This window comes from Lycium barbarum, chromosome 9 (assembly GCF_019175385.1).
Source record: "Lycium barbarum isolate Lr01 chromosome 9, ASM1917538v2, whole genome shotgun sequence".
Classification (NCBI taxonomy): domain Eukaryota; kingdom Viridiplantae; phylum Streptophyta; class Magnoliopsida; order Solanales; family Solanaceae; genus Lycium; species Lycium barbarum.
The window spans coordinates 67,880,575-67,908,231 of record NC_083345.1 but is presented as its reverse complement, the minus strand read 5'-3'; the positions used below and the strand labels follow the sequence as shown (position 1 = coordinate 67,908,231).

General features: G+C 37.3%; 2 protein-coding genes and 1 non-coding gene across 5 annotated transcripts; 2 read left to right on the top strand and 1 right to left on the bottom strand.

Annotated features, from left to right (window-relative positions):
- The first annotated feature begins 4,379 nt into the window (after window positions 1-4,379).
- On the top strand, window positions 4,380-10,091 carry LOC132608899 (phosphoinositide phospholipase C 6-like). Its single transcript, XM_060322682.1, has 9 exons — window positions 4,380-5,070; window positions 5,966-6,162; window positions 6,615-6,750; window positions 6,832-7,059; window positions 7,128-7,351; window positions 7,442-7,559; window positions 8,429-8,581; window positions 8,685-8,771; window positions 9,408-10,091. Exons 1-9 carry the CDS (start codon window positions 4,744-4,746, stop codon window positions 9,699-9,701), a joined length of 1,764 nt encoding a protein of 587 aa, XP_060178665.1. The 5' UTR covers window positions 4,380-4,743; the 3' UTR covers window positions 9,702-10,091.
- Window positions 10,092-10,608: 517 nt separating this feature from the next.
- On the top strand, window positions 10,609-18,532 carry LOC132608898 (phosphoinositide phospholipase C 2-like). Of its 3 annotated transcripts, XM_060322679.1 has the most exons (9): window positions 10,609-11,121; window positions 11,993-12,189; window positions 14,211-14,346; window positions 14,423-14,863; window positions 14,954-15,180; window positions 15,676-15,793; window positions 17,433-17,585; window positions 17,691-17,777; window positions 18,018-18,532. In XM_060322679.1, exons 1-9 carry the CDS (start codon window positions 10,834-10,836, stop codon window positions 18,309-18,311), a joined length of 1,941 nt encoding a protein of 646 aa, XP_060178662.1. In that variant the 5' UTR covers window positions 10,609-10,833; the 3' UTR covers window positions 18,312-18,532. The 3 variants fall into 3 exon arrangements, with proteins under 3 accessions (XP_060178662.1, XP_060178664.1, XP_060178663.1); XM_060322681.1 differs by lacking the exon at window positions 10,609-11,121 and having other exon boundaries at window positions 12,079-12,189; window positions 14,198-14,346; XM_060322680.1 differs by lacking the exons at window positions 10,609-11,121; window positions 11,993-12,189 and adding an exon at window positions 12,241-13,460.
- A 3,085-nt stretch (window positions 18,533-21,617) lies between these two features.
- Window positions 21,618-21,723, bottom strand: LOC132612397 (small nucleolar RNA R71). Its single transcript, XR_009571764.1, has one exon. It is a non-coding gene; the product is annotated as a small nucleolar RNA R71 (small nucleolar RNA).
- Window positions 21,724-27,657: the final 5,934 nt, after the last annotated feature.

Sequence of the window (27,657 nt, the reverse complement as noted above, 5' to 3'; positions counted from 1 at the left end):
CAAAGCTTGTTCCTACAACTTCTAAGGTAAGATTCATGATTTTTACACGATGTTTAAGGTATTGGAGAATTAAAGTACATGGATTGTAAAAAATATGGTCAACTAGGTCAACATAGATGTGTTTGGCCTTGTCGGCCTATGTCTTGTATATCATTTTGTCGGCCACGTTGGCCCATGTATATTGATGTGGCATAAATGCCTATGATGATATAAATGTGTGGTTGTCCATATGGGACTAGTTGACGAATGAATGGAAATGCATGTATAATTATGTGGCTCACCTAGATGTAAGCATAAGAGTAAGCTAAGAGGGTGCCCGGGTGGGCTAGCACCGGGTGCTCGTCGCGGCCCCGAGTCGGGTCGTGACACAATCACCAATAGCTTATGTTGGGTCGTAAGATTCTCACTCGGTATGACCTTGCAGTCCTTAAAGAGGCCTTTATCATCTTTTCTAAGGAGCAAAAAGTCTATTTGCGACGTAGTCACCGAGCTACGGAAGGTTACCAAGTGCTCCTCCTTCTTCGAAAAGCTCGAGTTGGCTACCACCAATCCAAAAGCTTTTGTGAAATCCAGGAGTGAGACTCCTCCACCATTCCTGTCCCCGAGGCCAAATCCTCCATGCACCTCGTCATAACCCCTCGAAACAGACCCAATGTGCCCATTGAAATCTCCTCCTGTGAATAACTTCTCAGTAGGCGGTATACTTACCACCACTTCGTCCAAGTCCTCCCAAAAGCGCCTTTTTACCTCCTCGTCCAAACCCACTTGTGGCGCGTAGGCACTAATAATGTTCAAGGTGAACCCTCCAACGACTAACTTAATCGCCATCATCCTGTCATTGATCCTCCTAACTTCTACCACCTGATCTCTAAGCTCACTATCTACTAAGATCCCTACCCCATTCCTATACCTCGAGTTGCCCGAGAACCAAAGCTTGTACCCGTCCACCTCCTTAGCTTTAGGTCCTACCCATTTAGTCTCTTGGACGCAAGCTATATTAATCCTCCTCTTCTTAAGAATCTTAACTAACTCTATGGACTTTCCCGATAAAGTCCCAATATTCCAAGACCCTACTCTCAACCTAGAAGCTCCCTTAACCCCCTTAGCCCCCCCCCCCCCCCCCCCAACCCTGGCCCCCGATCCCAACCGAGAACATGACCCTAGTCTACCATCCCTCACCAAAGCCAGTAAAGCAAATATAAGCTAGTGAAAGGTTAATCTAAGACAAACGAAAGATCAATACTAAAGCACAAGTTAACAATAGTCTATAAGCAGTGAAATAGGTATTTAATTAGGCGGAGCAGGCAAAATTTATAAGGCTATAAGACAGGAAATGGGATATTGGAGGTACCAACTCCAAGTAAATAAAACCTGTTCACCACCGAGAAATCTCTGTTTGCTGCCGGAAATGTTTGTTCTCTGCCGAAAAATACTATTCACTGGTCGGAATCACTGTTCACCGTCAGGAATCACTGTTCATCACCAGGAACTGTCGGAAAACTCGAGTACCTGTGCAGAAACTGCCGGAAACCTACTGGTGGGGGATTTCCGGTCGCAGGGTAGAAGAGAAAGGCAAAGAGGAAAAAAAACAAAAAAGGAAGAAGGAAAGAAAAGAGAGAGAAAGAGAGAACAGAGGAGAGAGAGATCTAGCCGACCGGAAGCGTATGGTGGTCGTCGTCGCCGGTCGCCGGTGACCGTTTGGGGTGGCTTGGTTGGCGGTGGGTGGGGTGGGGGTTGGGGGGGGAGCTGCACTTACCGTTGGTGAGATGAGAGGAGAGAGAAGTTAGTCGGTGAGAGTACTGTCACCAACTAACAAGCAGAAAAGAAGCTTACACTACGTTTTATTAATAAAATAAGGCTTTGTAACAACAACTTAAGCACCAAATTTCAATTACTTAATGACTAACGAATATTCACTTGTTAATCTTTTGGAAGTGACTAAAACATCTCTAAACTTGGCACGAATTGTAACTTCAGTCCCTGAACTATTGCCACACTTAAAAATACCCCTGACCTTGATTAAATGGATTTTAATTCACCTCCTCGTAGACATGCCACGGCAAGTGGAATGCACTCGCCGTTCACTTGGCATTTTCGTCCTATATCTCCTCCACATAGATAAATTATTATTAAAAAAAAAAAAAAAACTAGTTCTTTTTTATTAAAAAAAGGTAAAACTAATTTTTTTTTTAAATAAAAAATCTGGAACAATAGAATATTTATCTTAAATCTGGAAAATTTGACTTTGCAAAAAAAAAAAAAAAAAAAAAAAAAACTGAAAAACTAGAGTTCCAATTAAAATATTTATAAAAAAAATGAAAACTTGATATTTTTTTTAAAAGTGTCCTAAAAAATTCAGATTTTCATGATTCTTTTAAGACATTTCTTTAAAAAAGAACTGGAAAACAGTGGATTAAAACTGGAGTTTTATACAAATATGGAAAAACTGCTTATTTTTTTTAAATCTGAAAAACCCAAAAAAATAATCCCGTAAAATTAGATTATTTTTTAAATCTAGAAAAAAATTATCATTTTTCCACTTTATTCTTAAAAAATCAGTATTCCAGATTTTAAAAAAGTCCAGGTTTTTAATCAAAAATTCAATTTCCAGATTCTTTTTTTAGAAAAATGCGTTTATTTAGTTTTCCAGATTTTAAAAAAGTCCAGGTTTTGAAATTAAATAAAAATCAATTTTTTTTATATATATATATTTTTAAAATAACGGGTTTCGCACATTTAAAAAAAAATCAATTTTCAAGATTTAAAAAGTTCCATATTTTTTAATAAAAACAAAATCCATTCCAGATTTATTTTTAGAAAATGGATTTTCCACATTTAAAAAAAATTAGTTTTTTCTGATGTTAAAAAAATATACTTTTTAATGAATTTTCCAAAATTGATTTTCTATGCGGGGTATAAATTTATGTATAAAAAATTACTAAAATTACAATAAATAGTAGATATAAACCCATAATTTTAGAAATATAATGGTTTAATACTAAAAATTTAAGATGTTGAACCCCTAAAATTTAAATCCTAGATCCGCCTCTGCTCCTCCCCCAAATTCAAACCAGATTCTAATGCGAAAAAGTGCACGTTGATGTGCCTTTGTTTTATTTGTTTCATTGTCACGTCATTCACATCTAAATTTCACGCATCTTATTATTATTTTTTTTGGTTATTTATATCCGTTAATTTCATTATTTGACATATTTATAAGTCGGACCCAAAAAAAAAAAAAAAAAAAAACAAGGTGTTCAAATGAAAGTGATATCAAAATTTTAGGAGGTCATTTATGTATTTAGCCATTACACAAAATTTAATTGACCGTGTTATGTTCAGAACACTGATATTTATCAATTGAAAGTTACTTGGAACAATCCGTTTCAAAGATGCTTCAGAAAAAAGCAATAGCTTTTCCATGTCACTATTGCAATTCTTTTGATTCTTTCTAATCCATTTCGTTACCTACATTAAAGCATAATAAGTAAGAACAACAAACTTTTAGATGCACTAACCTAATTTTATAATACAAGAAATCCGAACGTGTAAAATTATGGTAACTTATTATATTCACTAAGAGAAGAACCGTGATTTGCATTAGCCGATTTAAAGTGACATATTTCAGTTTTTTTCTTTTCATGCTCCTACTTTTTTAGTTCTATTTTTTATGAGTGTAAGTTTAGTGCACCGTCAGTATATCAAATACTTTTACTCTAATCAAAACTATTCACTAATTTTACTCATAATAATTAACCAAATTATTTCGTTCTCCAACATTATTTTTAGTTTTGGTTTTTTATCATTTTTCTCAAGATCAGTGGTGAAGTAATTAGTTAACTCTTCAGACATTATGAACCGTGTAACAATTGATTCGTCAACACCTCATATTTTATGAACCTTGGGGAGCTTCTTTCTTGTCTAATGTTAAATTCTCTTTAACAAATTTTGGAATTTTTTCATCTAGGAGCATCTTAACAAGTTATTGTATCTTTAGATTTTTTCAGAAGGAACTTTAATAATTGAAATTTGGTTAATATTGAATGCGGATCCTATTATTTGGGGGTGATGATAACGGAGGATTTGAAGGGAAGAGAAAAATGGGATAAAGAAAAATACCAAAGCCTAAATAATAAAAAATTAAGAAAAACATTAAGGAAAAATTAGTAACCTACTACAGCAGATTAATGTTACCTGATGATGTAAAAAAAAAAATACACACACGGTACAACTTAAACTCATTTTTTATACTCAAAGGAATGGGAAAGGCAGAATTCCACTAGTTCAATATTGCAAAATGTTATCGCCAAATATTGTTTCAAAAGACTTATTTATTCGTTTTATATAAGCATCTCAAAAGTAATTAAAAAAAGAAACATGGCGGGAATTATTCGACGCTAACGGTACGCAGGGAAGCTGACAAAATAAAAAGAGATGAAGATGTGAGAATCAGAAAATGATTGAAGCGTCGTAATATTTAATTCAAACGTTATACGAATTCCCAACAATAAATCCCATCACTTTCATATTCTCACCATATTAGTTTTTAGATCTTCTCTCCATCGATCTAACAGCCCCTCAAAAGTCTTCATCAACCAAAAAAAATTCAGTCTTTTTTTATATGTAATTTACTTTAACTCTCTCTCTCTCCCCCCTTGGAAAAACACAAGATCAAGAGTCATCGACCCATTATTACATTGTTAAATTAAGAACATTTTCATCTATTTTTGGTTGATTTGAGAAATGGGGAGTAGTTATAATTATTACAGAATGTTCGGATGTTTTAACCGGAAATTCAAGATCAGGGAGATGGAACCACCACCAGATGTGAGGGATGTGTTTTTCAGGTACACCGGAAGAGGGACCCACATGAACGCGGATCAACTTCTACGATATCTGGTAGAAGTACAAGGTGAGGAAGGGTGCACGGTTAAAGATGCTGAGCAAATAATACAACAAGTTGCCAGTAGGCGGCACCATCTCATCAGGCGCCTCAACCATTCTCTTGAACTAGATGATTTCTTTCATTTTCTATTTCAGGATGATCTCAATGGACCTATCAAATCTCAGGTTCTCAATCTTCCCTGATTTGTTTTATTTTCTTCACTGCCAATGTTACCTTACAATAACCAATTAATTACCTAGTGTAAGAGTCACAAACTAAAACAACTATGATTCAGTGATAAAAGTTTTTGGCAGATGCGATTCAAGTAAATTTTGCTTTGTGTTATGACAGTGGAAAATGTATAGAACTTCTGGTGCTAGAGACAAGATTTTATTATTTTGGATTGGGACATGCTTAAATGGATTGACATGAACACTAGGATTCATATACTTGTTTGGGATTGAGTAGAAGTTGTTGTTGTTTGTTCTTTTGTTTTGGTGGCATGAGAGAGAGAGAGGGAGAGAGCAGAGTAACATACTATTTCCTCTGCCCCACTGATATGACACACTTTCTTTTTTAATCCGTCCAAAAAAGAATGACACATTTTCTTATTTGGCAACAATTTAATTTTAAACTTTAACTTTTACGTTTAATGAGATGCTCTATAACCACATAAATATTTTTGACTTATTTTAGACCACAAAATTCAAAAGTTTTCATTTGTTTCTTAAGTTCCGTGCCCAGTCAAATTACATCACATAAATTGGGACGAAGGGTGATAGGGATGGAGCTGGAAGTTTTTATTTTCTTATTTTGTCAAATTCTCCTGCAAGACCTGAGCTTTTAAACTTTTAGGTGTTACGCTATATTTCAGATTGATATTTAATGATACCCTCCCTCTTTACTCATGAAGTAATGTGAATGTTTAAAGTTCAATTTATGTTCACTTTATATTTAATGTTACGCTATAATTAATGTATTGTTCAAAGGTTTTTTTTATGTGATATATTTAAGTGTACTTTGTGCAGAAAATGACTTTAACATTAGCATTAGATTTGTTTTGACAATTTGTCATTCCAGGTACACCATGATATGAGTGCTCCATTGCAACATTATTTCATCTTTACAGGTCACAACTCCTACCTAACTGGAAATCAACTGAGCAGCGACTGTAGTGAAATTCCTATCGTTAAGGCTCTGGAAAGAGGTGTCCGGGGAATAGAATTGGACTTGTGGCCTAGCTCAGGGAAAGATAATATTCATGTTCTTCATGGAAGGTACCTTTATGCTGCTTGATTCATAGTGTAATTGTGATTAAACCTTTTTATATTGATTAAGAGAGGTTGGTAAAGGTAAATCTTCTAAAGGTCCTTCATATGTTTCAATTACAGTATATAGCTTTATAGGGTATATCTGTAGTGAGATTTATTAATGTTTAACATGATAACAATCAACATACAATGGGAAGGGGAAGCATTTCTTCAGGTATCAATCTGAAGTTGCATTTCTTATTCAGTAAATCCATTCTATCAGTTGTTTCCTTTAGTGAATAGATTATTGTTATTCTACCATATAAGTGGTTAGAAGAGGAAGAATAAGTATACTATCGCACGTACTGTTCAAAGTAACTTAGCATTTATTTGATGCCTTTATCCTTTCTGATGTCCAATATCTGAAGTTCTGAAATTTTACAGGTCCATTAACTTTTTCCAATTCTAATAATTTGCAGGACCCTGACCACACCAGTTCCACTTCTTAAATGCTTAAAGGCCATTAGAGACCACGCTTTTGTTAAATCACCTTACCCTGTCGTAATCACGTTGGAAGACCACCTGACACCAGATCTCCAAGCTAAAGTTGCAGAGGTTAGGATTCATATCCCTTGGTGGATAACAGCTATATGTTTCTTCTTAATCTAGTTTTAACTCCTTTCCGCATTCCTCTAGATGGTTATCCAAATATTTGGAGGAATGCTATATTATCCTCAATCAGAGTGCTTAGAGGAATTTCCTTCACCTGAAGGGCTTAGGAATCGGATTATTCTCTCTACAAAGCCACCCAAAGAGTACCTTGAGTCAAAGCATCAGAGAGACATATCTCTAGTGGGAAAAGATTCATTTCGAGAGAAGGAGAAATCAGAAATTGGCGCCGAGGATCATGACACTGATGAAAGGGTAAAACGACGTTAACTAAACAGTCTCTTCATTTTCTTATTGTGCGATGCTGATTTGCTTCTATGTAGAGTGATAGCGATCAAGATGATGAAGATGGTGATACCTCCAACGATCAGCAATCATCGCAACCAGGAGCACCCAAGTACAAGAGTCTCATAGCAGTTCACGCTGGGAAGGCAAAACATGGTTTGAAACGTGCACTAAGAGAGGGAAGTAATAAAGTCACTCGACTTAGTTTGAGTGAACAAGAACTTGAAAGAGCTGCAGAAAATTATGGAACAGATTTGGTTAGGTACTCCACAATAATTTTGTGCCATATAAGATTGAACGATTGATGTTCGGGTGTTCTTGATTGAGTTTTCTTTCTTCTTTCATTTGCTAGGTTCACCCAAAAGAATATCCTAAGGGTGTACCCTAAGGGAACAAGAGTAACCTCCTCAAATTTCAAGCCAATGACTGGCTGGATGCATGGAGCTCAGATGGTAGCATTTAACATGCAGGTTAGTTTCAACTTCTGAATGCTGGTGCATGTAGAGTATTGGCAAGGGGTTCATTTGAAGCCAGTATTTTCGATGCATAGCATAAATTTATGTTTAAAAATCTATGAAAATTGCAACAAATAGTAGATATGAACCCATAACTTTAAAAATGTAGTGGGTTCAATGATAATAACCTTAAAGTTTGACCTTGTAAGACTTAAATCAACTTACTTTTGGTCCATGACATTTTATTTTTAATATTCTTTATTCGTATCTCGCTTTCTCCTCTACTGCCAACTCACCTTATCATCCCCCCCCCCCCCCCCCCCCCCCCCCGCGCGCGCGGCAATTACCTTCTTATTTTTAACCTTTTGATTCTTTTTGTAAAAGTAAGAAAAACTCAACCGAAAAAAGAAAAAAAAACCTCATTCGAGGGTTATGTCCAGCAACTTGGTAAACAAACTTACCCAAAATTTTCCCTAGGCGGTAAAGCTAAGATGTATGTCAGTAAAATGTTGTGAGGATATATGCAAATATCCAAGAATATGGCATGTTGCTATGTGCACTAACATCACAACTAGTATGTGTTGTTTGTCAGAAGTTCTTGTGCAGGCTGATGTATATCAACCAAAATGCAGACTTGCAGCTAAGATACTGTACCAGCTTTGCAGCCTGTTAAACGTTACATTGAGGGCATGCATGCCTTACATTGATCATTTTGATTACTTCTCCATATCTTTGTGGCTCGTAGAAATTTGTCTTTCTTTACATGTGTGCCAGTGAATATGATTTAATAGATAATTGGACTATTCTTTCTCCTAATTATATCTTTTTAATCATTTTGGTTCTGTTATTTGCTGTCTAACTGATATATTAACTGTATAAAATAGGGATATGGGAAGTCACTTTGGATGATGCACGGGATGTTTAGGTCTAATGGAAGCTGCGGCTATGTGAAAAAGCCTCGTTTTCTCATGGATAAAGGCCCACACGATGAGGTGTTTGATCCGAAAGTAAAATTGCCAGTGAAGAAGACGTTACAGGTAAGCAAAATGTGTTTTGATGTGGAGAACTTAGAAAATTTCAATATAATTAATATGATGGTATTGCTGAAGAAGTGTAATTCCTTTGTTAATTTTTCTGCAGGTCAGAGTATATATGGGAGATGGATGGCGCTTGGATTTCAGCCATACACACTTTGATGCCTATTCACCACCAGACTTCTACACCAAGGTTAGTGACGGTGATGCTTTCCTCTTCCATGACTCATTTGCTTACCTGAATTAACACAATCCTTGGTTGTCACACCATGCTTTGAGAAGCTAGATCTTGATTACATCTAATCTGATCTTTCCCTTGCGTTTGTAGAAGTCATATGGAAATAAATGGTGTTGTAGCCTTCATGAATAGTACATTGACTTGTTAATCTTTTTTTTTATTTTTTTTATAACTCAGTACATTAACATATCAAGCTATCTAGCACCTGGTAAATAATACTTTGCTATACTATTTTTACTGGAAAAGAAGAAGAAATCTGCATAATATTCAAGTAAATAAGATGATACCAACTTAAGATTTGGTCGCCAAAGTGCATCCTTAACATACGGAGAATTTTTTCCTTTCACCTATAATAGTCACCATCGTTTTCATTCAAGTATTCCTGTTGTACCTGAGCAATATATATGCTCATTAAAGAAATGCTCACTTTTAAAATTGATCCTGAGCTCATAAGTTGATATGATCCTTTTCTGGTGTATTATTTTGATCATCGCCTTTTAGCTTTACATATTTGCATGATCTTCCTGTTCTGCTTTATACCCAAGACGGGTGCAGGAATTTATTACAACTTTGTTGATCCTTGTGTGGCAGCTATATATAGTTGGAGTGCCTGCAGATGCTCATAAGAAAAAGACAAGGATACTTGAGGATGACTGGTGTCCCATGTGGGATGAAGAGTTTAAATTCCCTTTGACAGTGCCAGAGATGGCTTTGCTTCGGATTGAAGTACGAGAATATGACATGTCGGAGAAGGATGATTTTGGTGGGCAGACATGTTTGCCTGTCTCAGAGTTGAGAACAGGCATCCGATCAGTCCCTCTCTATGATAAGAAGGGTCAAAAGATGAAATCTGTCAGGCTTCTTATGCGATTTCAATTTGTGTGAACAGCAAAAGTTTTGTTCCTATTTTTTCCTTGGTAGCCGTGGAAGCAGCCAGTAATGCTTGCATTAAGTTAGGTTGTCTACATCACACCCTTTAAGGATGCTTTTAATGAGGAATGCTTTGTGCATCGAACTGCCCTTTCTCTTAGGACTTTCTCTTGTACACACATGCTTGATTTTGATTGTATTTTACATCCTTCATGTAATTTGCTGCATGTCCAGCTTTTGCACGGTGGAGTGACAATGATGTATTATTAGAAGGAAGGGAAACTAAGCTTCTGGGATGAAGTTATAGGATTGTGAGTTTGTGACATTTGTTTTGTACTCTTGTTAACATTGAGACATATTCAGGTATCAAAATGAGGCAGAAAATACATAGCTACTTTTCTTTCGTTTTCTTTATCTCAAGAGGATTGTTTTATTCACTGGCATATTCAACGTTCAAAAGAAGCCAAACTATCAAAAAAAAAAGGGAAAATTGCGGATGAGAGTGCTTGAGAAAATTCTTTTGTAGAGGACCAAAGATTTTAGATAAACCATTTGACATTCATTCTTGCTAGTATAAGTTTTTAAATTTAATGAGAGAAATGTGGAAAAAATTAGCACACGGTCCTCGTAGTAAACTTGATTGTTTTACATTATTCCATATTTGACTTTTATCATATGTTAGGTGTGTACTTATACCGCAGGTTTCACATGGGACTTTCGCCCAAAAAATGAAGGAGGGAAATAAAATAAAATTCAATATTGAAAATGTCTCGATCAGTAAATGGAGAACTTAATATCATATGCCGACCAATACAGAACACTAGGCTTCTAGCCGACCGAAAATTAGGAGCATTTGAAACTTATTCAACAATAAATACAAAGTGTGTGTGCGTTAAAATATTGAATGGTCACCTTTACTTTATTGGCCCTCTTACGTGGATGCACTTTGAATGATTCCATTCTACCCGATTCATTTCTTTTTTCAACTTCCCACTCCCCCTACTATTAAACAATTAGTAGTTTCCTATATAAAAATACTCAACGCATAACGACAAGTTTGTTAAAAAATAGGTTGCACGACGATCGGATCCTTAAACAAAAACTATTTACATAGAAAATCTAGAATTCATTTACCGTTTTGGCAACAATGTCTAAACAGACGTACAAAGTGGGTTTCTTTTTCCGTCGGCAGTTCACCATGAACGCCGCTGAAGCTCCGGTGGATATTAAGAACATATTCAATCGTTATTCCGGCGATGACGGAGTAATGAGCGTTGATAAGCTTCATCGTTTTATGGTTGAGGTTCAGATGGATAAAAATGCGAGCTTAGAGGATGCTCAGGCCATTATTAATAATCAAACAGCCTTCCAGCTTGATGCTTTCTTCAAGTATCTCTTTTCTCATCTTAATCCTCCTCTTGATCCTAAACTCGGGGTACTAATTTTTATTATCCTCAAGAATATTAGTAGATGTCCTTTTAGTGTGTGTTTTGGTAATCCGTTGAGATTTGGCAAGTGTTTTCCACCAAAATCAGAGTTAAAGTGAGTTTTCTTTACAAATATTCTAGTCTCTCCAACCCAATTTATATGAGGCTGTTTGACGAGTTTTAAAAGTAAACAAGAATTTTAAATCTTGTGATCTGCAATGAGTCAAACAAATTTTTATGGCTAGAAATCATTTCATTAAGGAAATGATTATATAAGGCAAAAATGTCTCAATTTATATACCACTCTTTCCGATTTAAACCCTGTGTACAATAGAACTTGTGGTTCGGCCCTTTCCCGAACCCGCGCACAGCAAGGAGCTTAGTGCATCAGGCTGCCTTTTTTCTATTTTTTTTTCTTTTTTCGTTACCACTTTCATAACTTTCTAGAATTCAAGTTTATGATAATGTTCAAATTTTCCCGTGTGAACATAGATTTTGAAGTTGAAACTTATAACTTGAAAATTTGAGTTTTTGAAGTTGCGATTTTTGGAACTTGAAGTTGTTTTGGACATGCACTTTACTTGGAAAAAATTTAAAGTTTTGGAACTTGAAAATATTTTGAAAGATAAATTTTCAAAATCTGATCCAAAATTTATGGCCAAACGTGCTTAAACTTTGCTGTTCTTTTTTCATCTAATATTAATATGTAATCTAAATTAATATAAACTCTTAATACAGCTAAACACTATCATATGAATATGGCGGAGTAGTATTTCAGAAGTTCATGTATATTCAACGTCAATCTTGATAAACTAGTAGTACTATATCAGATGTACTCTTCTTCTTAATAAATAAACTAATGATCTTTTTGGATTGCAGATTCACCATGATATGACTGCACCTTTGTCTCATTACTACATATACACAGGCCATAATTCATATCTAACTGGGAATCAACTGAGTAGTGATTGCAGTGATGTCCCCATAATACAAGCTCTGCAGAGAGGTGTCAGAGTAATTGAATTGGATATTTGGCCAAATTCAGACGAAGATGATATAGATGTTCTACATGGAAGGTATGTGCATTAATGTATGAATGTTCTATGGCCTTTAGCTATGTATACTTTCACTTGAGTTTATGGTTGCCAAAGTCAGATGTTAATATTTATATTCTCAAGTGAATTCGCTAGTTCCTGAATACTTCTTAGTCACAAATCAAGAGCTAGACTCTATAATTTTGAAGCAGCTCTCCTTTTATTTGAACTTTCTTCGGCTCTTTCACTAATAATCGGTTCCTATGAGCCCCGTAAATAAGCTTATGCTTTTGCACATAATTTACATGCATATTTATACTTACCAAAAAGAGATATGTATAAATTGAAGCCCATTTATATGCTTATGCATTTCTACATATATTCACATGTATAACTGTACTAAGCACTAAATCAAGAACGCTGCAACTGTCACAACTGATTCAGATCAAGCATGTAAGACTGTAGCTGGCAAGAAATTGGGCAAGTTCTACTAACAAACTCCATATTATGAGTGTGCTAAAGCTTTCGGAACGCTACTGTTACAGTTTTGTGCGGTTGTGCTTTAGGTGTCTTGTTGCTTTTGTTAATTAACTAACTTTTCTTTTTAACCTTTGGGAGGAAATTTGCATTTTAAGTTCATATAACACATCAAGACAGCTCTAGATCGTGGTATTACTAAGGTACTGAATTTTACCATAATTAGATGAAGTTGAGGAAATCATTTCAGGAGGGAAGTGTTAAGCTGTAATAAAAGTATCCCTCTCTAAGTATGGCTTTAACTTTAAGATGAGGCAGTTCACACAATTTAACTGAAAGCGCCTAAAGGACCATCTTGTTGGCACCCTTCTAGAGCGTGCGATCTCTGAGGAAAAAGGAACCTTCAGTTGTTTTTTGAAACCAAGTGGCCAAACTGAACCTGTTGGACTTGTCTTGGCTAGAGTAGACATTTCTGTTGAATAAGACAGAGATGCAATGGCCATGGAGATACCCAATGAATAAGATCATGACAACAAAAATCTCGTATCATGTTTATATCTAAGTTAAATGGTGAAAAACACGTCCAGTGAGGATTCAATCTGGTGTGAGGAAAAATATGTTTATTAATTGTCTGCTTTATGCATGATGGATGGTAGGCATCATCTTGCATCCATCACCAGTGTAATGCAATTGGGAAGGTGAAAAAAGGATACTATATTAACAAGCAGGCAAGAGGAGATCGGGGCAGTAGATTGGTGGTGAAGCAAAGTGGAAATAGAAGCATTTCATTTTTGTCCCATGGCGCAATCCAAATGGAGCAATTACAGGAAGATCCTGTATGCACTTCTCATCAGAAATAACTTAAGAATTTCTTCGTGATTATTACTCCAGAAGAGTTTAAATATAAAGCAGTCAGCACAAATGTTCCACAAAAACATTCACACTACATGCTTGATCCTAAGGTAACATGAGCTAAAGAAATGACAACTTTGTCGTTTGATGACTTACAAGATAATTAAACTAAAAAGCCCTCTAACAAGTTGGAATAATCGAAGTTGTGAATTTATGATTTTAGGACCAACATGAGTTTTCCCTAATTGTAATAGAGACCCGGTGGAATTATGCTGGCCTCCTTTTGGACAAGGACATAGCTATTAGTACTAGAGTAGGTAGAGGCATACGTCCCCTGCCCCTATACAGAGACAAATGCCTATATCTCTATTCCAGGATCAATGTTGCTAGTTCAAACAGCCAAAAGGAAAATTACAAAGTGCTGGGTCAGTCACAACAGCAGGAATCAAGAATAGGATTAATTTACCAGAAGTATAAGTTCAAACGTGTACATGAAAAGTCCTTTACGATTTAACATAGGAAAACTAATGACACTTGGCTCATACCTTTCTCCTCGGGTTGAACTCATAAACTGCTGCAGACTAGCTAAAACTTTTCTTTAATACAACACTAGACGTCATTCTTAATGAAGTCTTGGGTTTTTTAAACATGCGAATATTCAGATTGAGTTCCACTTGCAGTGCTTGTACTTTTTCATTCTCGTTGTAACTTTGAGTGTTAGCCTTTTCACACAGGACACTGACTGCTCCAGTGGCACTAATCAAATGTTTGAGGTCCATCAAGGAGCATGCCTTTTCTGCATCTGAGTATCCTGTTGTAATAACACTTGAAGATCATCTAACGCCAGATCTTCAGGAAAAAGTGGCTGAGGTGTGTATCTGTGTTTTCTTGATAAGATTACCCCGCCCTCTTTGATCATAATAATGCTTTTCTGACTACATACTAGATGATCACTCAAACATTTGGAGACATGCTGTTTTCTCCTTCAGAATGTTTGAAGGAGCTTCCTTCTCCAGCTTCACTGAAAAAGCATGTTATGATATCAACGAAGCCACCGAAAGAATACTTGCAGTCCAAGGAAGTTAAGGGAAAAAATGACTCAAAGAAAGAAGTTGAGGGAAAAAATGGCTCAAAGAGAGAAGCTGAGGGAAAAGATGACTCAAAGAAAGAAGCTGAGGGAAAAAATGACTCAAAGAAAGAAGCTGAGGGGAAAAATGGTTCAAAGAGAAAAGCTGTGGGAAAAGATGACTCAGAGAAAGAGGCTGAGGGAAAAGATGACTCAGAGAAAGAAGCTGAGGGAAAAGATGACTCAGAGAAAGAATCTGAGGGAAAAGATGACTCAGAGAAAGAATCTGAGGGAAAAGATGACTCAGAGAAAGAAGCTCAGGTGCAAACATGCAATACTAGTTTTTCACCCCAAATATTCAGTGTGTCCACTTAACCAAATATTTTGATTGCTCTATTATGACACACCCAGGAGGATGACAGCGATGAAGGAGAAGATGATGAAGATGATGAAGGAGATCCAAAGTCAGAGAAGAATGCAGCTTCAGAATACAAACGCTTAATTGCCATTCATGCTGGAAAGGGGAAAGGAGGACTATCTGACTGGCTGAGGGTAGACCCAAATATAGTAAGACGGCTTAGTCTAAGTGAACAAGAACTTGAAAAGGCAGTAGATACTCACGGAAAAGAAATTATCAGGTATTTCTAGGTATTCATCCATCAAATGCACACAAAGTTCCTCTGTTATTTCTGATGCTATGTATTGGTGGACCGATTTATACACGTGTAGCTATTGCATCTCAACGGCAGATAGCAGGTTGAATAACTAACACTTTGAGTTTGCATTCCACCTCATTTCATTTGCTCCTGTTATTTGTTAATTTTTTTGCATGATCAAATGAATAAATTAAGATGATGAGTTTAGCATATCTGATACTTCAAAATATGTTGCTATAGGAGAATTGGCTTGCCATACTGCATCATATAGTTGATTTACAATTTTTCATGTGCATGCACGTGAAGGTTTCAGCAATTTATACCATGTATATGAAACTTACCAACTGTGCATATCCAGCGATAACATTTTAATTAATTGTCTAAGTAATTTACTCATACCATGGATAGGTACTTGCCAACATATCCCAAGAGAACATCTTAATTAAATGTTTATGTCCCGATGATGGTTTGTTGTAGGTTCACTCAGCAGAACTTGCTGAGAATATACCCAAAGGGTATACGTGTTGACTCGTCCAATTATGATCCTTTTGTTGGTTGGATGCACGGAGCTCAAATGGTAGCATTTAATATGCAGGTTAGGTTTCTTTCTCCGTCCTGTTGAAAGAAAATTAAATTTGGGTAATGATGAGGTCAGATTGAACAATATATTTTCATCTGTGATTTCAGTTATCCTCTTCTTAGTTCTTGGTCGCTGATACTACATGAATATAGTCATAGAGATTTCAAACATGCCTTTCATCCTCTTGAAGATTCCTATTATCTTTATGTAACCAACCTTCTGTGTTCTGTTAAGAGGCAATATAGATGTTGTAATCCCTTTATCCCATTTATGTGATACACTTTCTTTTTTAGTATGTCCCAAAAAGAAGGACATCTTTCTCTTTTTGGAAAGTAATTAAGTTTTGTCTACCATCTTACCCTTAATTACATTACTTGTTGGGACCCATTTGACATAAACAAGTCACTCTTTTATTAGGAGTGAGAATATAAAAAGACGTGGAACTCTCACCGCCACTCATTTAAAAGGATAATTTTGATACTTTGCATATATTCGACTTACATGTCAAAAGCCTTTAATTTCATAAAATTTGGTGCCGAGTCAAATACCGAGATATAAAATGGGAGGGAGGGAGTAATAACTATTATGTCCAATATCTGGTTTAGTCTCATTTTACTTCTTACTGATGTCTATGTTTCCTAAAAAACCCCCCTTTGTCCTAAATTTTTAGTCGATTATCTTACGTCAAATAAAGATATCTTTGACTAATTTTCAAATGTATTATGTCGTTATTCTAAGATAGAAAATTATAACATATATTACTTTTTGTATCGTTTTTAAATAAGCCAGTTCTTTCAAATTATGTGTTAGTCGACAACTTCTAGATTTCGAAACAATGTAACTTAATGACAAGCTTTTAGAACCACACAAATTTTATGGCATGTCTAAGATCACAAGTTTCAAAAGTCTTGTTGTCGCGCAAATGTTATGACAATGTCAAATCGTGCCACATAAAGAGTAGCAAATTTGGTTAAAGTGTATGTTAGATTTAAACCGAGAATCTATAAAATTGACCCTCGAAAAACGAAGGGACTTCTTTTTTCTTTTCTTTTTTGTGGGGGTGGGGGATTAAACTTAGTGTCTTGTATTATGTTTTTCAGTCAACAGAACAACTTAATTTTTATCAAAAAGTTAAACTTGAGGATTTCTTTAACTGAAAATAAAGGTGCAAATTTTACGAATAGTAGAAATATTTGGCTAGTATTAAATTTGAGTCCTAACCACATATCAAAGAAATTGTGAAGCGGCGAAACTTAGTGAAAGAATTAGCATGTCTCCATTTCTTGAGAATTGGAGAGGAGCCACACCCATTAGTATGTGCCTATTTACTTGTACTTCATATGAAATAGCCTTTCTGAGTGAACTGTTTGTTGGCTACAGTCACCAATTATGCCAAGCTAAATGCTATTAATTTGGAATGGAAACATTGATTCTTGGTTGACTGTTTCTTTTACTATTGTTGGGAATGAGAATCAACTTCCAATTAGACTGCAACCCTCCAGTAACGATTTTTTGGATTACATAAGTTGAAGGATTTAATTCTTGTCCCTAAACATGAACTTAACCTGACTGGTCTTATTATTCAGCTTCTTCCTGTTAGTAACTACTTACCAAAGTTCCATGGAAATAGTTGCTAAGTGTGTTCCTGCGACAGGGTTATGGAAGATCACTTTGGTTGATGCATGGTATGTTCAGGGCTAATGGTGGCTGTGGATATGTTAAGAAACCTGATCTACTACTGAAAGCTGGTCCCAACAATGAGGTCTTTGATCCTACAACAAATTTGCCTGTCAGAACTACACTAAAGGTACACGGACGATGGTAGTTTTCTCGTTGACGTAGTGGGACAGCATTCTTGTTACTTATGTTCCATTATTCTTGAAACTGATCCAAGTCTTCTTGCATTAAGCAGGTGACTGTATATATGGGTGATGGGTGGGACAAAGACTTCGATCAAACACACTTCGATAAGTACTCACCTCCAGATTTCTATGCAAAGGTAGACGAATAATACTTACCATTGCTATTGATTTTATCATTATCCTTCAATCTTTGTCGTCTTCTGGTATTGGCATTACTAGTTTTCAGTATGTTTGTGCTTTGGGGGGGGGGGGGGGGGGGGGGGGAGGTAAAGGAGTTAGCTTTCCAATTTTTTTTTTTTTGAATTATCTGATGTATTACATTTCAAGTGGATTTTAAAAGGAAAAGATGAATGGTTGAGATGTAAAACTATGTGCAGGTAGGAATTGCTGGAGTTCCTGCTGATGAAGTAAAGAAGAAAACAAAGACAATGGACGACAATTGGATACCAAGCTGGGATGAGCAGTTTGAGTTTCCACTAACAATTCCTGAGTTGGCTCTACTTCGCATCAAAGTTCTTGATTATAATTTGTCTGAGAAGGATGAATTTGCTGGCCAAACATGTCTACCTGTGGCAGAGCTGCGACAAGGTATCCGAGCTGTCCCACTCTATGATAGGAAGGGAGAGAAGTACAGTTCTGTGAAGCTGCTCATGCGTTTCGAATTTGTATAACTTTTAAACCATAGCAGTCCTTGAAATGGGAGCTTCGCATGCTTTGCAGGTTTCTTCTCTGCGAAGTGTAGCAAATTCTGTAAAACTATATACACCCTCATACAACGTTGTAAGATATTTATCTACAATCATATAAGAGTTTAGACAAACATAAACACAATACCTCGAATTACAGTTGAGAAGTAATTGTTCAACTCTATTGGTACCTGCACTCGTTTATCGATGTTCAAGCATAAGATCAACTTTCATCATCCACTAGTTATTATGTTCTCTCCGGAGCTCGATTGAGATAAGATGTCACTAATTGCTTTTGCATGTGACAAGAACACAATGCATTACTAGGAAAAGCCTCTATTTATAGATTGGGGCTACTCGTCCGTCACATGTCAATAGTCAATTACGATTACTTATTTACATGTAATTAAGAAAATAGTAGGTTGTATTTTATTCAATTTGCACCAAGTTAATGTCAATTTCATGCTATAATATTCAACAGAAGTCCACATCAACATTCTTCCACTCGGGCGTCATTGATTAGGAGTTAAAATACAACTTTTGAAAACTTTGGATTTTGTAAAATTCAATTTGAAATAGACACAAGATTCTGTAGTAGCAAAACCACTTGCATAACCAAGGATAAATGGTGCTTATATATTGTACTCTGTTTAGTCTCAATAAAAACCACTACCGTTGAATCGCAAAAGGTGTCATGCCATTTCAGGGCATACATTCACGGTGATCACATATGCTAAAATTTCCATTAACCATGATTAAATGTGTCACAACCCAAACTGGAGGACCATGACGGACACCCATACCCTACCTGCCAAGCACCGCTATTCATGCTTCCATATCATAATCATAAACACGGGTGGACCGCGAGGGTCATCAGATGGAAATCTGATAGGTCATAAGAGAAATATGTCGAAAAGGAATGAGCCCAAAAGGACGTACTATGTAACCATGCTAAACAAAACTACACAAGCCGACAAGGCCATCATAGATAACTATACAACAAAATATAGGCCGAGGGAGCCATACAACGTCTAACTGTACCATAACTGTCTACAAGCCTCTACTGGAGTATATTACATAATAAGGTCGGGACAGGGCCTCGTCGTACCCGTATGTACACAAAAATATATCGTACCAAAACACAACCACTCCAGGACAAGGGGAGTGCTCCAATATCAGCTGAACAGCAACCTACGGAAGTGGATCGTCAACTTGTCTACCTGAACCTGCGGGCATGAAACGCATCGACCCAGAAAAGGGACATCCGTACGGACAAAGTACTGAGTATGTAAGGCATGAAAGTAACATAAAGGAGACATAAAAGTACATAGGATAAAAGGAATGCAACTTGTATGTCTGAACTGCCTCGGAGGGCCAATGATATGCATAAATACTGTGCATGTGTACATATATGTGCATATAACGCCTGGTCATACATATATATATGCGTATATAATGCCTGTGGGGTCATAGGTCTATATCCGACAGATTCAGAATGCACTCTTATCATATTCAAGCATTGCATTATATATATATATATATATATATATATATATATATATATATATATATATATATATATATATATATATATATCGGAGTGACATAAGGTCGTTATACCTCCGAACATCATTATGAAATAGCATTTTAATCAACATGCATACTGAATCTGAAGAAGAACTCACTAGGAACAACATTATTAGACATGAATCGACATAGAACATCCCTAACGGCTACGAATAGATTCATTATGGAGCAGCGTAACGTTTACGTTTCCTTCATAAGGATCACGCCAAAAAGAAGGAAACTTAGCCTTAACATACCTCAAGTCGTCACACAATCCCACAACAAATCTGTCAGGCAAGTCTCCCAATCTCCTTAGTCACTACAACACACCTAGCAGCCAACAACACAACAACAACCTCATAGAAGTCTCTTTAATTTCACATCACTACTCACCCCAAGATTTACATCAAAACAGTCCAATATACGCTTTGTATACAACACATATACTCTTCCTTCTTTCAATTATACCTGGTATCACATCCTCAAAACAATCTCAACACCAACTACTATCCTTACAACAAGGTTCTAGCTTAAAAAACACATTTACAACATGACTCAGGTTAGATTACATCTCAACATAAACTCAAATCATTTTTGAACCTTCCATCCAACTACTTTCCCTCCAAACCTAGCATATTCATCATATAAACTCATAAACATGGAAATAAGATGGAATTTTACCTTAAGAATCCAAGAACACTCCAATCCCAAGATTACTTCACCTTGAAGTATCCTCCCAAACCTTGGTTTAATAAATACGCTTAGGAATAAGATGAATTTACTTGGCACATATGAACCGTTCTTCATATCAACTCTTTTATATTTGGAAAAATTATAAAGAGAAATAATTTCTAACTATTGGGAAATATTAGGAAGTCACTTAAAGGTTAAGTGCATTCATACAACAATCCATTAGAAGTATATCATATTAATGCCCATAACATTACACTTCATCTTAAGGGGACACAACCTTGGTTTCTTTTAATCAATTAATTACAATAAAATCAAGATAGCTAGTATTAAATACCAATTCTTTTACCACCTTACTGGAATATGAACGAAGATCGAAAGTCATGTAACCCACTACTTTAGTAACCTTTTCACACCATATTCCTTGTGGGATTCGACCCCAACCTTGTTGGGTTACTATACTTGACATCGTCCTCTTTACGCCATTTAATAGGTGTAATTTGAGCGTATCAAATTTTGGCGCCGTTGCCGGGGAATACGATTTGAAATTACTAAATAGTTTGTGCTTTACTTAAAGTCTTTTTCTATTCCATCACACCTTGTTTGTTGTTTTCTGTGAACCAGGTGATCATGAATAATAGAGGAGGACGTGGAGCAGGTGGTGGTAGGGGTGCGCAAGCAGCAGACCCACCACTGGAAGTAGAAGTTGAGAATGTCTTTGCGGATATATTAGACTAGGTGGAATATGCATCTGCTATTGTTCCACCTAGGGTTAATACCACAACTTGCAAGATTGATTTTACTATCTACCAACTGCTCAGACTTGAGGTATATTTTCATAACTCTACCGATGATGACCCTCATCAACACTTGAAGAATTTTGTGGGTGTGTGTTCAAACCACATCCAGAATGTTGTTTCTTTAGCTGGTGAAGAAAGAGTTTGGTTTGAGAAGTTTCCCTACAATACTATTCATACATGGCGAGAGTTGGCTGCTGTTTTTCTCAAGAAGTGGTTCCCGCTGAGCAAGAAAGCTGAAATTAGTGATAAATCTATGATTTCAAGCAGCTTTCGGGGGAGAAACTATATGAAGCTTGGGAGAGATTCAAGGATTACTTGCAGAAGTCTCGAAATCATAGCTTTACGGAACATATATTGATGGAGAAGTTCTATAGAGGGTTGGATCTATTAACACAAGCAGTGGCGAATAACGCAGTTGGTGGGTGTTTCACGGATAAGACATACGCCTGAATCACTTAGTTGCTTGAAAAATTGACTACTCATAATCAAGCATGGCATTCAGGTGGTACTGACAATGTAGCGTATGGGGTGCCAATGATCCATAGTATGGTAAAAGAAAATCAAGAGGCTCAGCAAACTCTAGCTCAGCTTACAACCAATATTTCTTTGTTGACAGAGAGGCAAATAAAGCGAATGTTGTTGAAGAGGTACAGGGAATGCACAAGGGGATTTACCAAGTTCAAGAGGGTCCATATCAAGAGGGACCTCCTATGCAGTATGAAGATGCTAATTATGTTAATAACTCTCAAGGGGGTTACCAAAGGCAGAACTACCAAGGAGATTATCAGAATCAATGGAGACCTCAACAGTGACAAGGAAATTACAACAAGAACTATGGTGGCTCGAACCAAGGGAACTACAACAACAACAACACTTTTGGAAATAGGAGTTCCAATCCCTATAATCCACCAAAGGTTCTATAGAATGAGCAAGGAAGGTCTAGGTTGGAAAGCATGCTTGAAAATGTGCTAGCCAACCAAGAGAAGTCCGATAAAACTTTGAAGGGGCTGACTGAAACTGTGGGATCTCACACAGCGTCCATTTAAAAGCTCGAGTCGCAGATGCGAGATATTTTCAGAGAACAACACCCTCCACAAAAGGGAGGACTTTCTAGTGACACTATTCCAAATCTAAAGAGGGGGAAACTACTTCAAAGTGCATAAAAGAAGGTGATTGATATTGAGCTAGTTGTTGAAGAAGAAGAGGTACAATCTGATGCGCCAACTATTGTTGAAGAGGTCCAGACAGAAGTTCCTATTGTGAAGCAGGTTGATGATATTCCGGAAAGTTCGAAAAATCATGAAGATAGTAGTGACACCAGCAAAGCAAAGATTAAGGGGGCTCTTCGCCCTTTAACCAAACTATTTAAATCTACACCTCCCCTTTCTCAGAGGTTGGTGAGAAAGACAGAAGATGCTAAGTGTCAGCGGTTTAATGATCAGTTGAAGCAGTTATCGTTGAACATTCCCTTTCTGGATGCTTTCCAGGAGATGCTAGGATTCGCAAAATATCTGAAGGATCTGTTAACGAAGAAGAGGCCAGTAAAGTAGGACATTGTGAGCATGACTCATCGTGTAAGTTCTATCATCTCCACTACCAAAGTTCAAAAGAAAGAAGATCCGGGGGCCTTTACTATTCCTTGCACTATCGGCTATCATGATTTTGCAAGGGCTCTCTGCGATAATGGGGCTAGTATCACCTTGATGCCACTTGCTATCTACAAGCAATTGGGATTAGGTATGTCTAGGCCTACTAGCATGCGTTTGTAGATGGCTGATAGATCAATCAAAATGCCAGTTGGGGTAGTGGATGATGTTCTTGTGCAAGTTGGTGATTTCCTTCTTCCTGCCGATTTTGTGATTCTAGATTGTGTTGTTGACAAAGATATTTGAATTGTTCTAGGGAGACCTTTTATTGCCACATGATGAGCTCTTATGGACTCTGAGAAGAACGAAATCAAATTCCGAGTCAATGATGAGGAAGTAACTTTTCAGGCTAGTAATGGGATGCAATTACCGAGTGCTTACGAAAGCATTTCGGTGATAGAGACCGTTGATGTGATTGATGAAGTAGTCGAGTTTAAAATGAAAGAGAAATGTCTAGGTGAAGCTCTAGCAGCCATATTGGTGAACTTCGATATTGATGATGTGGAAGGTTACGTGGAGATCGTTAATTCTCTTGCGGGTTGGGTTCTTACTCTTACCAACCAAAGAAATTATCTTTTGATCTGGAGAATAGGACCACTCCTCCAGCGAATCCATCTGTGGTTGAGCCACCTAAGCTTGACCTTAAGCAGCTTCCTTCACATCTGAGGTATGAGTTTCTTGGTCCGAATAATACTTTGCCAGTGATTGTGTCTGCATTATTGAATGATGAGTAGACAAAGAGGTTGCCAGAAATTTTACAAGAATATCGATGTGCTATAGGTTAGACAATTGCAGACATTCGGGGGATTCCCTCCGACATATGCTAGCATAAAATCCAACTTGAGGAAGAGAGTTCGCCAAGTGTTGAACATCAAAAAAGACTCAATCCGCCTATGCAAGAGGTGGTCAAGACAGAGATTATTAAATGGTTAGGTGCTGGAGTTGTATATCCTATTGCAGTTAGTACATGGGTGAGCCCAGGTGGCTTGTATGTGCCGAATGCAAAGAACGAGTTGATTCTGACTAGAACAGTAATCGGGTAGCCTGTATGTATGGATTATCGGAAGCTGAATTCTGCAACTCGCAAGGACCATTTCCCCATGAATTTTATTGATCAGATGCTTGATCGGCTGGTGGGAAGGTCATACTATTGCTTCTTAGATGGGTATTCCGGCTATAACCAGATAAATATTGCTTTAGAAGACTAGGAGAAGACTACTTTCACTTGTACTTATGGGACTTTTGCTTTCAAGAGCCGTTTGGCCTTTGTAATGCACCGGCCACTTTTCAGCGGTGTATGATGCCTATCTTTTTTAATATGGTTGAGAACTTCTTGGAGGTCTTCATGGATGACTTTTCTATTGTGGGTGATTCGTTTGATGAATGTCTTGACCACTTGGGTCGAGTGCTAAAGAGATGTGAAGAGACTAATCTTGTTCTTAACTGCGAGAAGTGCCATTTTATAGTAAAGGAAGGGATCATCCTCGGCCACAAAATCTCTAAAAAGGGGATTGAGGTTGATCAAGACAAAATAGATGTTATTTCCAAGCTTCCTCCACCCATCTCAGTGAAAGGAGTCCGAAGTTTCTTGGGGCATGCCGGGTTCTATTGGCACTTTATTAAAGATTTCTCTAAGATAGCAAATCCCACATGGAATCTTCTTGAAAAGGAAGTTAAGTTTCAATTCGACGACAAGTGTGAGAAGGTGTTTAAAAAGTTGAAGGAGCGGCTCCTATTATTGTTTCTCCCGATTAGTCTCTACCATTCGAGTTGATGTGTGATGTGAGAGATTTTGCTATCGGTGCAGTGCTTGGTCAAAGGCACAATAAGATTATGCACCAGATTTACTATGCTAGCAAAACGCTCAATGGGGGCGTAGATGAACTATCTGTCACTGAGCAAAAGTTTCTTGCTATAGTCTATGCATTTGAGAAGTTTCGGGTCTATCTGTTAGGGTATAAAGTGGTGGTGTATACTGATCATGTAGTTGATTAGATGGGTCCTCTTGTTGTAAAAATTCGACATTGAGGTGAAAGATCGTAAGGGGTCAGAATCAGGTTGCAGATCATCTCTCACAACTTGAGGAAGTTGATCGATCGTTAGAAGAGCTTGATATAGACAATGCATTCCCAGATCACAGGGTTCTAGCGGTGTCATGTGATGTGGCACCTTGGTATGCAGATATCTCCAATTTTTTGGTGATTGGCCTTATACTTGATGAAATAAAGGACTATCAAAAAAATAAATTTTTTAGGGATTCTAGTCAGTACTATCGGGAAGAGCCTTATCTATTCCGGACATGCGCCGATAATATCATTCGGTGTTATGTCCCCAAGTCTGAAGTGATGGAGATCTTGAAGGCTTGTCAAGACTCCCTGGTTAGGGGTCACCATAGTGGAAACTGGACAGCAGCGAAGGTCCTTGAATGTAGGTATTATTGGCCCACCATTTTCCATGATAAAAACATGTTGGCACGCTCGTGTGATCAATCACAACGCCAGGGAGCTATTGCAAAGAGGCATGGAATGCTTTTAAATTTTGTTATGGAGGTTGAACTTTTTGATGTCTGGGGGATCGACTTCATGGGTCCCTTTGTGAGCTCATGTGGCATGAAATACATCTTGGGTACTATGGATTACATCTCCAAATGGGTAGAAGCGGTGGCTTTACCAAATAACGAAGCAAAGAGTGTCACGAGATTCTTGAAGAAACATATTTTCACCCATTTCGGCACTCCTCGTGTGATCACCAGTAATGGCGGTTCACATTTTTGCAACAAGGACTTTGCGGCTTTGCTTGAAATATACGGTGCCAAGCATAGAGTGGCTACCCCGTATCACCCGCAGTTAAGAGGCCAGGTTGAAGTCTCCAATCGGGAGATAATGAGCACTCTAGCTAAAACTGTCAATGCAAATCAGACCGACTAGTCTAAGAAGCTGGATGACGCTCTTTGGTCTAAAGAACAGTGTTCAAAACGCCCATTGGGACTTCACCTTACAGGTTGGTTTTCGGTAAGGCATGCCACTTGCCAGTTGAGCTTGAACACAAAGCCATGTGGGCACTCAAAAAGATGAATCTGAATTGGGATGAGGCAACCAAACTTCGGTTGTTTCAACTCAACGAGATGGATGAGTTCCACTATTAGGCCTATGAGAGTATGGCTTTATACAAGGAGAGAATGAAACACTACCTTTACAAGAAGATCCTTAAAACGGTACTTTCAACCCGATGGTGATGCGCTGCTATTCAACTTAAGATTGAAGCTCTTTTCGGGCAAATTGAAATCTAAATGGTCGGGACCATTCCAATTGGTAAGTGTTTCACCCAATGGTGCAATGGAATTGAAAACTGAGATGGCAATAGAACGTTCAAAGTAAATGGTCAATGGGTGAAGCACTACCATTGGTGAATTGATGGTGACCGCATTGTGGACAGACACCGGTTGAAGGATGGCTACACACCTGATCCTGAATATAGTGGTAACACCGTCGTACCGCGACGTTAAATCAAGCGCTTCTTGGGAGGCAACCCAAGTTTATATTCAAGTATTTTTGGTTTTTAGATTAGTTTGATGTGTGTTTATGTGTAGGATATGCACAAGTTGGAAAAAGGAACTGCAAAAAAATGCCGGAAGAAATTTTATGCTCGAATCTACGGGCCACAAATTTTTTTACGGACCATAGATAGAAGCGTAGAATGGAGATGATCAAGCAAGCATACTGTTCCTGTTTTGCGCCAGATTTTACGGACCGTAAAAGGAAGCGTATAATAGGTTTAGCAAAACATGCTTACTATTCCTGTTTTACGCCATATTTTACGGTCCGTAGAAAATTCTACGGCGCGTAAAAGGAAGTGTAAATAGAGCATTGATAGCATGCTCACTGTTGCGCTTTTACCCCCAAACCGGCGGTCTGTAGAAATTTTTGCGATCCATGAATTGAAGCGTAAAAGTATAGCAGTGATTGGGTTGCCAAGTCATCATCTAAGTAAGCTAAATGATCGTAGAATGGTCCGTAAACCATTCTATGGTCCGTCAAAAACAAAGACATAAAGGCGGAAGCAAAAGGAACGACTAGGGTTTAAATACCCATTTCATTCAAGATACACCCCATATCACAACTTTCCCTCTCCCACTCAAAGTCCAATCCCTAAAATCACTCCAAATCTCCTTTAAACTACTCTATAATCTTTCCCATCAACTATAATTAAAACCCACTCCGCTCCTATACCCCTTACACCATTCACACATCCCATAGGCGTTCCAGTTATTTACAAGTTTGTGTTTTCTCTTCCATTGCAAGAAACTCGCATCACAGGTATGCTCATTTTTTCCACTCCTTTTCTCATATGTGATGATGCACAAAGGTGATAGTAATGACTGTTAAGTTGTTTCTCTGAAACTTGAATGCGAAATCGGATGATTGAGGCTTTGGAGTACATACTTGAAAATTTAGTTGGGGTGGAATATTAGTGTGTTGGTTATTGTTGTTGAACTCATGGGGGATGAGTAATAAAAACCTCCATTGGGTTGGAGGCATTATGTTCATCAATTTTAACTTTTGAAGTCGTAATTCGTTAATGTCCGCCGACTGTTCGATTAAATGCCTGAATGAATGAAATTGCTAAAGG